Source organism: Melanostigma gelatinosum, assembly GCF_949748355.1.
Source record: "Melanostigma gelatinosum genome assembly, chromosome: 22".
In the NCBI taxonomy this organism is placed as follows: domain Eukaryota; kingdom Metazoa; phylum Chordata; class Actinopteri; order Perciformes; family Zoarcidae; genus Melanostigma; species Melanostigma gelatinosum.
Window position 1 is genome coordinate 691584 of NC_136655.1, and position 14549 is coordinate 706132.

The 14549-nt window shown below is 47.7% G+C and overlaps 1 protein-coding gene across 4 annotated transcripts; it reads left to right on the forward strand.

The window, feature by feature from the left end:
• The first annotated feature begins 7502 nt into the window (after positions 1-7502).
• Positions 7503-13666, forward strand: irf5 (interferon regulatory factor 5). Of its 4 annotated transcripts, none has more exons than XM_079294171.1 (9): positions 7503-7621; positions 9074-9761; positions 10843-11029; positions 11097-11122; positions 11200-11227; positions 11548-11841; positions 12358-12747; positions 12819-12937; positions 13041-13664. In XM_079294171.1, the coding sequence occupies exons 2-9, from the start codon at positions 9582-9584 to the stop codon at positions 13230-13232; spliced, it is 1416 nt and encodes a 471-aa protein (XP_079150297.1). In that variant the 5' UTR covers positions 7503-7621; positions 9074-9581; the 3' UTR covers positions 13233-13664. The 4 variants fall into 4 exon arrangements, with proteins under 4 accessions (XP_079150297.1, XP_079150298.1, XP_079150299.1 ...); XM_079294172.1 differs by having other exon boundaries at positions 7548-7621; positions 9077-9761; XM_079294170.1 differs by lacking the exons at positions 7503-7621; positions 9074-9761 and having other exon boundaries at positions 9784-11029; positions 13041-13666.
• The last annotated feature ends 883 nt before the right edge of the window (positions 13667-14549 follow it).

Consider the following 14549-nt stretch of genomic DNA (forward strand, 5'->3'; position numbering starts at 1 on the left):
GCAGCAGGCCCAAGATCCCAACAGCAAAGGGAACTCTCTGATGGCAGAGTTGGAGGATAAGCGCGCCGAGAGGAGAGAACAACTCCTAATCTCAAAACCGCGTCTCTGTGACCGAAATAGATTCAAACTACTGCATCTCCCAAACAAAAGTGCCTGTTTCCCCCAAAGAACTATGACCGTCCAACAGCGCCACAGGGAATCCAGAGAAACCCAGACTACAGATCAGTGAGGTCACCTATGACGTGACCCTACAAACAAATACGAAAGGGCAGAAGAACCCAACAAACCAAGCTACAAACCCACGACCGCCAAACGGTCCAGATCCCGGACGAGCCCCCAACTGTCACGACTTGGCTCTGACAGCCATGACCTCATCAGGGAGACGCAGACAGGTCACCAAAGAAAAGAGTTTTATTCCACATAACACGTCGAAAGAGCCGGGGTGATAGGAGAGCGGCGCTTCATCCTGGAGCACTGGCCCAGGTGTCTCCAGTCTGGGGGGGGGGGGGGGGGGGGGGGGGGGGGGGGTGTGACCAACGTGCAGAGTTAACCATTTCTTTATTTGGTTAAAATAAATACTTCACGTAATCATCATCTGTTGTGTCTTCGCCGTATTTGTCAGCGCCTATAGGAGCCGGGTTGTGACAGCCTGAGATCAGTCTGAGACCCCAGATCTCCTGTGACTGGACCCGGAGACGAGAGAAGAAAGAAACAAAGAACAGTGGAGACTCAGAGTGACAAGATGAGACTGCAGCTACGAGTAGAAGAGCTGAAGTATGAACCGGAAGATGCCAAAAAGAATGTGATCCAGAAGAGAGAGGTTTCCTGTGGACACCTTACACCTCTGATGTCACCGGCTGCAACATGAGGGAGACAAGACGAGTGATAACAGCAACAAACAACCAAAGAATTAATCAAATGAAGCAGCTGAGAGTCGGAGAGGAGAGGAGGCACCTCGCCATGTTCAGGTGGTGCATCTTTATAGAGGCCACTCCCATCAGGCTCAGGTGGGCTCGTGAGCTGCCGATCAACATCCTGACAGACAGAAGGCAGCGAACAGGACACGCCCCCTAGTGGATGGGAGGGGCCGTCAGTCATACTGAACGTTGACGGTTTCCAGAGGAATGGGATTTAATAAATCATCAAATAAATGTGTTTCTGAAAGAGAAAACAACTTGCTGAGTTAAATGTCTCTTTAAAGTGTTGTTCTTGGAGCTTTCAGGCATATGACTACAACATCCACGGCTCTCTGGACCTTCGTTACCCGTCAGAAGTCGTGTTTCTATCAGCGCTAAATGGATTATGGAAATGTGTAATAAGTTTAAACGTAAAACATTCCTTGGGTCTTTTGTTGAGGAAAACAGGGCGACGCTAACTTCCTGTTAGCCCACAGAAAGACGTTCTCCCTGCAACACTGTGTTGCTGGAAAAGAGGCCGAGGAGTTCAAGGCCCATACTGCAGCCGGTCAAACGGAGTGTGTGTGTGTTCAGGTGGGGATCGAGGCAGGTTTGTGATCAACAACAGGACCGGTGAGATCCGGCTCACCAGAGCTGTGACCGCCCGGCGCCAGGAGGCAGACTTCACACTCAGCGTCATGGTAGTGCTACTTCCTGTTTACCTTTTATCCATCACACTCACTACGGAACAAAAGGTCCGATCTACCTGTGCTTTGATCTGCCTCTGCAGGTGTGTCAGGAGGACGACCAGCTGAAGTACAGTGTGGTTTCGGTTCTGATCAGGGTTCTCAGTGAGAACACGTTCCCTCCGGTCTTCAACAGAACCACCTTTAGAGGTTTCATCGTCCAGAACTCGAGCCCGGCCTCCATCGTCACCACCTATGGGAACCAGGTGTTACAGATCCGGGCGTCAGATGGCGACTTCTCTGATGTAAGAGCACCTGCTGGTTTACCTGTTTTATAACCCATCTGACAGCAGACGAGTCATCACTGCTGTCCAATCACAGGGCCTGAATCCAAACATCCACTACTCCATCCTTCCTGCATCTGGACTGTACCAAGTCACCAACGGGGGGGTTCTGATCGCCAGGACGGACCAACTGCATGCCTTCGACAGACACATACTACAGGTGGGTCTTCCTTTAAAACAGTATGAAATGGAACAATTCCCCCTCAATCAGTACTTCTGACTAGAAGAGTCTGCTGGTGTCTGTATATACACATATATATATAACTACAATGTGGTATTGTTACCTTCATTGTACTACTATACAACTATAAGGTGACAAACATCTGTCAAACAGCTGCTGTCACACCTGTAGTTCCGCCCGTACGCAGACGACACCCAGCTCTCTCTCAAAGGTCTCTCTGCGCTTCATTCCTACTTTACTCATCTCAAGTTTGATATTTCTACAAATATATAATAAATGCAGTGAAACCGGGTGGGAGGAGCTTCTGTAACATAACGATGTATGAAGGATAACGAGGACAAGTCTGTCACCGAGTCATCATCCTCATCAGTATTCATGCTGACCTGGTCCAGACCTCGAGGTCTCTGGACTCTTGGACCGTTTCTGCTGCAACCGACAACACAAGTCCACAAAACAACAACCTTCACCCCTTCAACCCTTCACCCCTTCATCCCTTCACCCCTTCACCCCTTCATCCCTTCACCCCTTCACCCCTTCACCCCTTCACCCCTTCATCCCTTCACCCCTTCATCCCTTCACCCCTTCACCCCTTCAACCCTTCACCCCTTCACCCCTTCATCCCTTCATCCCTTCACCCCTTCATCCCTTCACCCCGTCATCCCTTCACCCCTTCACCCCTTCATCCCTTCATCCCTTCACCCCTTCACCCCTTCATCCCTTCACCCCTTCATCCCTTCACCCCTTCATCCCTTCACCCCTTCACCCCTTCACCCCTTCACGCCTTCATCCCTTCACCCCTTCACCCCTTCATCCCTTCACCCCTTCATCCCTTCAACCCTTCACCCCTTCATCCCTTCACCCCTTCATCCCTTCACCCCTTCACCCCTTCATCCCTTCACCCCTTCATCCCTTCATCCCTTCATCCCTTCACCCCTTCATCCCTTCACCCCTTCATCCCTTCACCCCTTCACCCCTTCAGCCCTTCACCCCTTCACCCCTTCATCCCTTCACCCCTTCATCCCTTCACCCCTTCACCCCTTCATCTGTTCTCTGGATCAGTATTGAGTGAAACGTAGTAATTCAGAGTACATTGTACATTAATAGTGAGCATTAGCAGGCTGTACTAAATATAAAGCTAATAGACGTCATACATTGTTTGAGTTGGAGCTCCACCCTGTGGGTTATTACAGTATTACATCTAATTTCCTTTAATAATTATTAATTGAAGTATCTTCAATATACTCCTGTGTTTTGTGTATTTGTACATTCTGCTAATATTCTGTTGCATATTATTTCTTGTTATTGCAGAGCCACACTCGCATACAGAGACTTGATATTTACTCTCCCATCGTACCTGAACGTCTCATGTGTAATACAACTGTTCAGACTATTGATGTTCCTTCTTGGTTGATGTAAATAAATGCATTATTATATTTCTATATGCAGGTTGTTGCAAGAGATGAAGAATCTGGAGAAGAAGCTTCAGCTTCAGTGGACATTGAAGTCCTGCAGAGAGGACAATCAGGTGAGTTACAGTCTGGAACTGTGGTGGTGCGTTCACTGACACGAACTCTCTGCTCTCTGTAGTTCCTCGTGGTGCGTTCACTGACACGAACTCTCTGCTCTCTGTAGTTCCTCGTGGTGCGTTCACTGACACTAACTCTCTGCTCTCTGTAGTTCCTCGTGGTGCGTTCACTGACACGAACTCTCTGCTCTCTGTAGTTCCTCGTGGTGCGTTCACTGACACGAACTCTCTGCTCTCTGTAGTTCCTCGTGGTGCGTTCACTGACACTAACTCTCTGCTCTCTGTAGTTCCTCGTGGTGCGTTCACTGACACTAACTCTCTGCTCTCTGTAGTTCCTCGTGGTGCATTCACTGACACTAACTCTTTCCTCTCTGTAGTTCCTCGTGGTGCGTTCACTGACACTAACTCTCTGCTCTCTGTAGTTCCTCGTGGTGCGTTCACTGACACTAACTCTTTCCTCTCTGTAGTTCCTCGTGGTGCGTTCACTGACACTAACTCTCTGCTCTCTGTAGTTCCACGTGGTGCGTTCACTGACACTAACTCTCTGCTCTCTGTAGTTCCTCGTGGTGCGTTCACTGACACTAACTCTCTGCTCTCTGTAGTTCCTCGTGGTGCGTTCAATGACACGAACTCTCTGCTCTCTGTAGTTCCTCGTGGTGCGTTCACTGACACTAACTCTCTGCTCTCTGTAGTTCCTCGTGGTGCGTTCACTGACACTAACTCTCTGCTCTCTGTAGTTCCTCGTGGTGCGTTCACTGACACGAACTCTCTGCTCTCTGTAGTTCCTCGTGGTGCGTTCACTGACACTAACTCTTTCCTCTCTGTAGTTCCTCGTGGTGCGTTCACTGACACTAACTCTCTGCTCTCTGTAGTTCCTCGTGGTGCGTTCACTGACACTAACTCTCTGCTCTCTGTAGTTCCTCGTGGTGCGTTCACTGACACTAACTCTCTGCTCTCTGTAGTTCCTCGTGGTGCGTTCACTGACACTAACTCTCTGCTCTCTGTAGTTCCTCGTGGTGCGTTCACTGACACTAACTCTCTGCTCTCTGTAGTTCCTCGTGGTGCGTTCACTGACACTAACTCTTTCCTCTCTGTAGTTCCTCGTGGTGCGTTCACTGACACTAACTCTCTGCTCTCTGTAGTTCCTCGTGGTGCGTTCACTGACACTAACTCTCTGCTCTCTGTAGTTCCTCGTGGTGCGTTCACTGACACTAACTCTCTGCTCTCTGTAGTTCCTCGTGGTGCGTTCACTGACACTAACTCTCTGCTCTCTGTAGTTCCTCGTGGTGCGTTCACTGACACTAACTCTCTGCTCTCTGTAGTTCCTCGTGGTGCGTTCACTGACACTAACTCTTTCTTCTCTGTAGTTCCTCGTGGTGCGTTCACTGACACTAACTCTTTCCTCTCTGTAGTTCCACGTGGTGCGTTCACTGACACTAACTCTCTGCTCTCTGTAGTTCCTCGTGGTGCGTTCACTGACACTAACTCTTTCCTCTCTGTAGTTCCTCGTGGTGCGTTCACTGACACTAACTCTCTGCTCTCTGTAGTTCCTCGTGGTGCGTTCACTGACACTAACTCTCTGCTCTCTGTAGTTCCTCGTGGTGCGTTCACTGACACTAACTCTTTCCTCTCTGTAGTTCCTCGTGGTGCGTTCACTGACACTAACTCTCTGCTCTCTGTAGTTCCTCGTGGTGCGTTCACTGACACTAACTCTCTGCTCTCTGTAGTTCCTCGTGGTGCGTTCACTGACACTAACTCTCTGCTCTCTGTAGTTCCACGTGGTGCGTTCACTGACACTAACTCTCTGCTCTCTGTAGTTCCTCGTGGTGCGTTCACTGACACTAACTCTCTGCTCTCTGTAGTTCCTCGTGGTGCGTTCACTGACACTAACTCTCTGCTCTCTGTAGTTCCACGTGGTGCGTTCACTGACACTAACTCTCTGCTCTCTGTAGTTCCTCGTGGTGCGTTCACTGACACTAACTCTCTGCTCTCTGTAGTTCCTCGTGGTGCGTTCACTGAGCAGCAGATGTTCGGAGATGTGGACAGCAGACTAGCAGGAGGAATCACTGCGATGATTCTGTTGTTGTTTCTATCAGCTGGTTTGTTTCTGGTGCTTCGAACCGTGAAGAGAAGACGAGTTCAGCGAAATCCTGACGACCAAAACGCATCGCCGTCCGTCGGTCAACATCCCAACGAGGTACGAACATAATTACTGAATGTAGAGACTTCATTCATTTCAATAAATATATTCATTTGATCTAAATTTAAACCAACAGACGAGCTCCAGAACTTTCAGTCATGAACAAGAGTCAGAAGGTTTCCAAGGCAGACAGGGAGTCTACACCAGGAAACACTCTGTGCTTCCTCCTCCTCCTCCTCCTCCTCCTCCTCCTCCAAACATGGTCAGCGACCCTGCAGGAACATTTCACTCTCATCTGTCTCCTGTCATAGAAAGACCAGAAACCCTCAGAAGCCGTGATGGTGGAGACGGTTGACCGTCTTCAGGTGATCACACGACATGAAGACATGAAGACATGAAGACATGAAGACAGACCAATGAGAGCAGACGTCACAGGACTCAGATGACCCGGATGATGGACTGGTGATCCGTTTGTCTGAAGACGGGTACAGATAAGAGGACACCTCTCTGCAGCCAATCACAGAGCAGCAATATCAGAGATTTCTCACATCGATCACAGAATGAGATTTACACGACTCATCCTGTGACTGCTTCACCACACAGTTCTGATGTCGTCTTGTTCCAGGAGCTCTTCAGCACGCGGGACAAATCAATGGAGACGCAGCGACGCTGACGTCGGCCGACCTTCTTGTTATTGTTCCTTTTTCTTTTTTTAACTTTTAGAAATGAAAACCAAGACGTTGTTCAAGTCTAATTCTGTAACTCAGAATAAATCTTTGATACAAAAAGCTGAAAACGCTTTTGATTGTTGATTGATTATTGATCATTGTGTTTATTTGAACTGTGACGAGTTGAAGCTGTGATCAGTGAATCTTCACTGAACGTTCACACTTCTTTACTCACAACATCTAAACTCATCAGCATCAACACACTGCTGGAGACATGCCGCTCATTCAGATGGGAACCAATCAGCAGCTAGCACCCCAACAAGAAGCCCCGCCCCGAACAAATCTCTCTCTCTCTCTCTCTCTCTCTCTCTCTCTCTCTCTCTCTCTCTCTCTCTCTCTCTCTCTCTCTCTCTCTCTCTCTCTCTCTCTCTCTCTCTCTCTCTCTCTCTCTCTCTCTCTCTCTCTCTCTCTCTCTCTCTCTCTCTCTCTCTCTCTCTCTCTCTCTCTCTCTCTCTCTCTCTCTCTCTCTCTCTCTCTCTCTCTCTCTCTAATAGATTATAAATATTTATCTTATAGACATTTTACAGACTAATTATTTATAGAAATGAGTTTGCTGGTATTTTTTCATTCATATTGAAAATGATCACTCAATAAGTTTGCATCAGCTGTAAACGTCTCACATATAAAATCATACAACTAAACTAAATAAAGTGAATTCGTTTTATTTAGTTATTTATTTCAGTGTTGAGCGGAAGGAAGGGAGGAACCTCGAGCACTTCCGTAAAAACTGTCAACACTCCGGAAACCCTTTCACAATAAAACAAAGGGTCTCATTCCGCCCACTAAATGTTTATTTAAAACACAATAAAAGCTTCTATATGTAACTAAATGAATACATAACATAATTGAGTAAGAGCTGCCTTCTTCTCAGGTTGCAGTAGTTTCTAGTAGATGTGTGTATTTAGTGGTAGTAGAAGTATTCTTTATTACATGTTTACACTTTTATTTTGTCTCTCTAACAGGAAGTAGTATTTGTCATTACGTCGCTTGATTCTGAAGTCTGCGGGACTTTTTTTTTTCTCTCCGAGATGAGCTTCAGTTCGAGTTCCTGAATAACGACTCACGGAGCAGAGGACCAGGACCAGGACCGGGACCAGGACCAAGACCAAGACCGGGACCAGGTGAGTCCACCGGTACAGTAAAGGGCGCGCGCACACACACGCACGTGCGTTTAGCGAACAGTCACCGTGAAGCTGAACAGTTACATCCCGTCATGAATTTTTAACAGAGTTCATCAGTTCCACGTCTCCATCAGACCTCTGAGTCCTGAGACCTCTGAGTCCTGAGACCTCTGAGTCCTCTGAGTCCTGAGACCTCTGAGTCCTGAGACCTCTGAGTCCTGAGACCTCTGAGTCTGTGTATTTTATAGCTGGGCCTTCACTGCTGTCCTGCAGCTGAAATACCACCTTATAACCACACGATGGCGCCACAGCTATTATTCGTTGTTAGGCTGTAACTATGTACGTCTTCGTATTAAACCGTTCGGTACGAGCCTTACAATACGTTTGAACAGTACGAGAGCATTTGGATAATGCAGAAGCATAAATTCACATAATGTTTCCTGCTTCATGGAGGTCAGTGGTTCTCAGCTGGTCTGGCTGTGGGATCCACCATCACTCCTTAATGACAAGCCACGACCCACAGAGATCGTCTTATGATTTTACCTTCACAACTTGGACATTGAACGTACGTATATATATACACAAGTTTTAGCAGACCTCAGGTGTTCCTCAGGTTTCAGTGTTCCTCGGGTGTTCCTCAGTGTTCCTCGGGTGTTCCTCAGTGTTCCTCAGGTTTCAGTGTTCCTCGGGTGTTCCTCAGTGTTCCTCGGGTGTTCCTCAGTGTTCCTCAGGTTTCAGTGTTCCTCAGTGTTCCTCGGGTGTTCCTCAGGTTTCAGTGTTCCTCAGGTTTCAGTGTTCCTCGGGTGTTCCTCAGTGTTCCTCAGTGTTCCTCGGGTGTTCCTCAGTGTTCCTCGGGTGTTCCTCGGGTGTTCCTCGGGTGTTCCTCAGTGTTCCTCGGGTGTTCCTCAGTGTTCCTCGGGTGTTCCTCAGTGTTCCTCGGGTGTTCCTCAGTGTTCCTCGGGTGTTCCTCAGTGTTCCTCGGGTGTTCCTCAGTGTTCCTCGGGTGTTCCTCGGGTGTTCCTCAGTGTTCCTCGGGTGTTCCTCGGGTGTTCCTCAGGTGTTCCTCGGGTGTTCCTCAGTGTTCCTCAGGTGTTCCTCGGGTTTCAGTGTTCCTCGGGTGTTCCTCAGGTGTTCCTCGGGTTTCAGTGTTCCTCGGGTGTTCCTCAGTGTTCCTCGGGTGTTCCTCGGGTTTCAGTGTTCCTCAGGTGGGCAGTAGAGAACCTGCAGCTGACCTCAGGTATTTAGTTCTTTATAGTTGAGTAAAAGGATTTCTTAAAGTCTGTAAGGTCCACAGTCTTTCAGAGCTTTCAGCTGGATCTCCTGGTCTTCATCAAAGAGAACTTTCACCTCTAACATCATTAATACCAAATAATATGCAATACATAATAATGACAATAATAATACGTATTTAAATATATATTTGTAAGATAACTGTTGTTACCACTCATCTAGGAGCTCCATCATCTCCATCATCTCCTGCCAGTGCTCCATCATCTCCTCCTCCCAGTGCTCCATCTCCTCCCAGTGCTCCATCTCCTGCCAGTGCTCCATCTCCTGCCAGTGCTCCATCATCTCCTCCTCCCAGTGCTCCATCTCCTCCCAGTGCTCCATCTCCTCCTCCCAGTGCTCCATCTCCTCCCAGTGCTCCATCTCCTCCCAGTGCTCCATCATCTCCTCCTCCCAGTGCTCCATCTCCTCCTAGTGCTCCATCTCCTCCCAGTGCTCCATCATCTCCTCCTCCCAGTGCTCCTCCATCTCCTCCCAGTGCTCCATCTCCTCCTCCCAGTGCTCCATCATCTCCTCCTCCCAGTGCTCCTCCATCTCCTCCCAGTGCTCCATCTCCTCCTCCCAGTGCTCCATCATCTCCTCCCCAGTGCTCCATCATCTCCTCCCCAGTGCTCCATCTCCTCCTCCTCCCAGTGCTCCATCTCCTCCCAGTGCTCCATCTCCTCCTCCCAGTATGAGCATGCAGCCCCGGAGGATCCGTCTGAAGCCCTGGTTGTTGGCTCAGGTGAACAGCGGCAGGTATCCTGGTCTTCAGTGGCTCAGCTCAGAACACAGACTCTTCCAGATCCCCTGGAGACACGCGACACGACACAATCCCTCCTCCGGGTGTGAGGAGGAGAACACCGTGTTCAAGGTCTGAGACTCATTCATATTCATCACATTGAACCATCGTTCAGTGTGTGTTTCCTCAAACATGGAACGTGCTGATTGGCTCACTGAACTTTACTGCTGATGTCACTTCCTCCTTCACTAGTAACCACTTCTGCTTTCATTCTCAGATCTCTGTTTCTGCTGAAAGTTTGACTCTGAGCTCCGAAATATGTTCGTTTGTTTGTTTACAAACATGTAACACACCAACACAGACTGTATCAGCTGTTTGTTTACAAACATGTCACACAACAACATACTGTTTGTATCAGCTGTTTGTTTACAAACATGCAACACCAACAACACAGCCTGTTTGTATCAGCTGTTTGTTTGTTTACAAACATGTAACACAACAACACATACTGTATCATCTGTTTGTTTGTTTACAAACATGCAACACAACAACACATACTGTACCAGCTGTTTGTTTACAAACATGCAACACAACAACACAGACTGTATCATCTGTTTGTTTGTTTACAAACATGCAACACAACAACACAGACTGTATCAGCTGTTTGTTTGTTTACAAACATGCAACACAACAACACAGACTGTATCCGCTGTTTGTTTACAAACATGCAACACAACAACACATACTGTATCAGCTGTTTGTTTGTTTACAAACATGCAACACAACACAAACTGTATCAGCTGTTTGTTTGTTTACAAACATGCAACACAACAACACAGAACGTATCAGCTGTTTGTTTACAAACATGCAACACAACACAGCATGCATCAGCTGTTTGTTTGTTTACAAACATGCAACACAACAACACAGCATGTATCAGCTGTTTGTTTACAAACATGCACCACAACAACACAGACTGTATCAGCTGTTTGTTTACAAACATGCAACACAACAACACAGACTGTATCAGCTGTTTGTTTACAAACATGCAACACAACAACACAGAATGTATCAGCAGTTTGTTTACAAACATGCAACACAACAACACAGACTGTATCAGCTGTTTGTTTACCAACATGTAACACAACAGCACAGACTGTATCAGCTGTTTGTTTTCTGTGCTGGTGTGTTAGCCCTGCTCTGTGTCTTGCAGGCGTGGGCCCTGGAGACGGGTAAGTACCAGGAGGGCGTGGATGAACCTGAGCCGGCCAAGTGGAAGGCGAACCTCCGCTGCGCTCTGAACAAGAGCCGAGAGTTTCAGCTGAAGTACGACGGCACCAAAGAGACTCCGGTTCAACCGTACAAGATCTACGAGGTCTGTGAGCAGAGCGGGAACACAGGTGAGGGGTCGATGACATCATCATCATCATCTTTATCTTCATCTCATCGATCTGCTTCCTTCCTCAGACGGAGCCGACGACGATGACGAGGAGGTGAGGAAGACGACACGTTGATAAAATAACTCTTAAACACTTTAATCAGCTGACTGACGACGTCTTTCTGTTCTCAGATGCCCAACCTGATGGACCTCACCATCAGTAAGTACCACGCTGAAACCAAGCTGGCTCTGTGAGGAACCCGAAGGCCTCGAGGCTCGGGTTCCTCGGGTTCTTCATGGAACAGGAGAGTTCAGAGACTCCAGACCTGATGTAGCGAATATTTAACCCACACAGCTAATCAGCTGTTTCTGTTGTCGGGTTTATATTTATATCTTTCCTTCCTTGTTGTTGTTGTTTGTTTTTCTTTCTTCCTTCCTTCCTCGTTTGCTCTTTCCTCCGTTTGAATCTTTTCACTGAAGTCTCATGTTTCAGCGTTTCCTCTCGTGATGATGTAATGTGATGATGTCATGCCTCATCAGACCCCAGGGTCGTCGGTGACCCCCCCTCCTTCGGCTCCTTCCCGGCGCATTCTGAGGCTGCGTTTGAACACATGATCCCCATGACCTCCGACCTCCGGGCTCAGGGTCCGACGGTGGTTCAGGGGAGCTTCGTCCACGCCGCAGGACTCTCCGACGGACTCCAGGACCTGAACTCTCTGCCCCCCCCGCCGGCAGCGTCCGCTCCCCCCGAGCCGGCACCGATGGAGGCCAGCAGTATGGGGGACGTCCAGAACCAGCAACCTTGCAAGTACGACCTGCTGAGCAGCGTCCCACGTGAGTAGCACCTGTTTGGTTCTTGTCGAGGCAATAAAAACAACAGCTTTAGCCTAGCTTAGCACAAAGACTGGCAGCAGGAGGGAACTTCAGGGTTCAGGGAACTGATGGAGGATGCGTCTCTGGTGGTCCTCGATCAGGAGCTCTTGAACACCGGATCCCAGACGGTCCTGATCTCAGGTGAACTGGTATAGTTGAACCTTTATTCTGCAGGGAGGAAAAGAAAGAGAATGACTCTTGAATGCTAAAACTCTAAAGCTCCACTAAGCCTCATCTGGAGGATTAAAGGATGAAGTCTGGTGTGTTGTTCCACCTGGACGATACGCCCACCTGTTGGCTCACAGTGGAGAAGGTGTGTGAGGAACAGGTTCTGTGGTTCAACCCTGAACATCACAAAAGTTTATTCAACACCGAGTATCACCCAGAAAGCTGAGGGTCAGCGTGAGTTATGAAGTAAGAAGGTGGCGTCCTTAGTTCAAAGCCCGTTGGTTGAACAGACGTCCTCTCCGTCCGTAGTAACAGATCTGGACCTGAGGTTCCAGTATCGAGGCCGGTCCACCGGCTCTCTGACCGTCAGTAACCCTCAAGGCTGCCGGATTTACTACGGACACCTGGAGCCGACTCCGGAGCAGGTGGACCTGTTTGGACCCGTCACCCTGCAGCAGGTCCTGTTCCCCGGGACGTCTGAGGTTCAGAACCAGAAGCAGAGGTTCTACACCGACGCCCTGCTGGACGTCATGGACCGCGGGCTGATCCTGGAGATCTGGGAGCAAGACATCTATGCCGTCCGCCTCTGTCAGTGCAAAGTGTTCTGGTCCGGACCCGGCATGCCCGAGCACGGTCCACCCAACCCCCTGGAGCGGGAGAAGAAGATCAAGGTGTTCAGCCTCAACGACTTCCTGCAAGGTACTGAATCACTGAGGTGTGGAGAACTCCGTCTCATTTACACATTTACATCAACGTGCGTCTGTCCGCAGGGCTGATCCTGTTCCACAGAGGGGAAACTCAGAACCCGCCACCCTTCGAGATCTATTTCTGTTTCGGGGAGGACTGGCCCGACAAGAAACCCAAAGAGAAGAAGCTCATCATCGTCCAGGTCTGTTTGTCAACACTTGTCCACTGGGGGCGCTCTTCCTCATCCTCAGTCACCGTTTAAATCCTTCACTCAGTTTGTTCCCTGTGGTTCTGGTTGTCCTCAGGTTGTTCCCGTCGTGGCTCGGATCCTGACAGAGATGTTCTCTGGAGAACTCAGTTGGTCCACCGACAGCATCCGGCTGCAGATCTCAAACCCTGACGTGAAGGACCAGACGGTGGAGCAGTTCAAGGAGCTGCAGAGGCTCCTGCAGAGCCAACACATCCAGGGGCCCTGGACCCCCGACACCGTCCCCTGATCCACACATCCAGAGGTTGGACCCCTGGACGTCCTCTGAGTAATCAAACTACAGAACTGACTTTCAAAGATTCGGAACTTTTCACTTGGTCAGCTGATCTCAGCTTTAGAAGAAGTGAAACTTTCAGCTGATCATCAGATCTGCGTCACGTTAACGGAAGTGTGTCTCACGTCTAAAGAGACGTTCATTCTGACTGAAGTGATCCGCTGTAAAACATCTGAATCCTAAATCATCGTCTGCAGGTTTGTTTCTGATAACTTCATGAGATCTGTCCTTTAACCTCCGACATGTCCAATAAACACCACTGCAGTATTCTTTCATACATCATGTTTTTACTTACCGCAGAACACATTGTATGACACACACACAGTAATACACAGTAATATATTGTATTACACAGCAAAACATTAGTGTATTACAGTGTATTCTGCAGTAATACCAGTCAACATGTCCACTAAGGACAGATTTGTCCACAACGATGATCTCGTGACGTTTCCTCCAGAAATCTGAAGCAATGAGTCCTTTAAATAGTCAAATGTGTCATTTCATTGAGACGAGAATAATGAAAACAATCACTTGCTGCTGAAACGTGAAATCTACTGAAACGTGAAATCTACTAAAACGTGAAATCTACTGAAACGTTAAATCTACTAAAACGTGAAATCTACTAAAACGTGAAATCTACTGAAACGTGAAATCTACTGAAACGTGAAATCTACTGAAATCTACTGAAACGTGAAATCTACTAAAACGTGAAATCTACTGAAACGTTAAATCTACTAAAACGTGAAATCTACTAAAACGTGAAATCTACTGAAACGTGAAATCTACTGAAACGTGAAATCTACTGAAACGTGAAATCTACTAAAACGTGAAATCTACTAAAACGTGAAATCTACTAAAACGTGAAATCTACTAAAACGTGAAATCTACTGAAATCTACTGAAACGTGAAATCTACTAAAACGTGAAATCTACTGAAACATGAAATCTACTGAAACGTGAAATCTGAAATCTACTGAAACATGAAATCTACTGAAACATGAAATCTACTAAAACGTGAAATCTACTGAAATCTACTGAAACGTGAAATCTACTGAAACATGAAATCTACTGAAACGTGAAATCTACTGAAATCTACTGAAACATGAAATCTACTGAAACGTGAAATCTGAAATCTACTGAAACATGAAATCTACTGAAACATGAAATCTACTGAAACATGAAATCTACTGAAATCTACTGAAACATGAAATCTACTGAAACATGAAATCTACTGAAACATAAAATCTACTGAAATCTACTGAAACATGAAATC

What these genes read in the sequence shown, in the direction of transcription:
- irf5 (XM_079294170.1), top strand. Translation starts at nt 10,261, where the DNA reads ATGCAACACAACAACACAGACTGTATCAGCTGTTTGTTTGTTTACAAA. An exon ending in TGAGCAGAGCGGGAACACAG is followed by an intron (nt 11,030 to 11,096) that starts GTGAGGGGTCGA and finishes TTCCTTCCTCAG; the next exon opens with ACGGAGCCGACGACGATGAC. An exon ending in AGAAGCTCATCATCGTCCAG is followed by an intron (nt 12,938 to 13,040) that starts GTCTGTTTGTCA and finishes GGTTGTCCTCAG; the next exon opens with GTTGTTCCCGTCGTGGCTCG.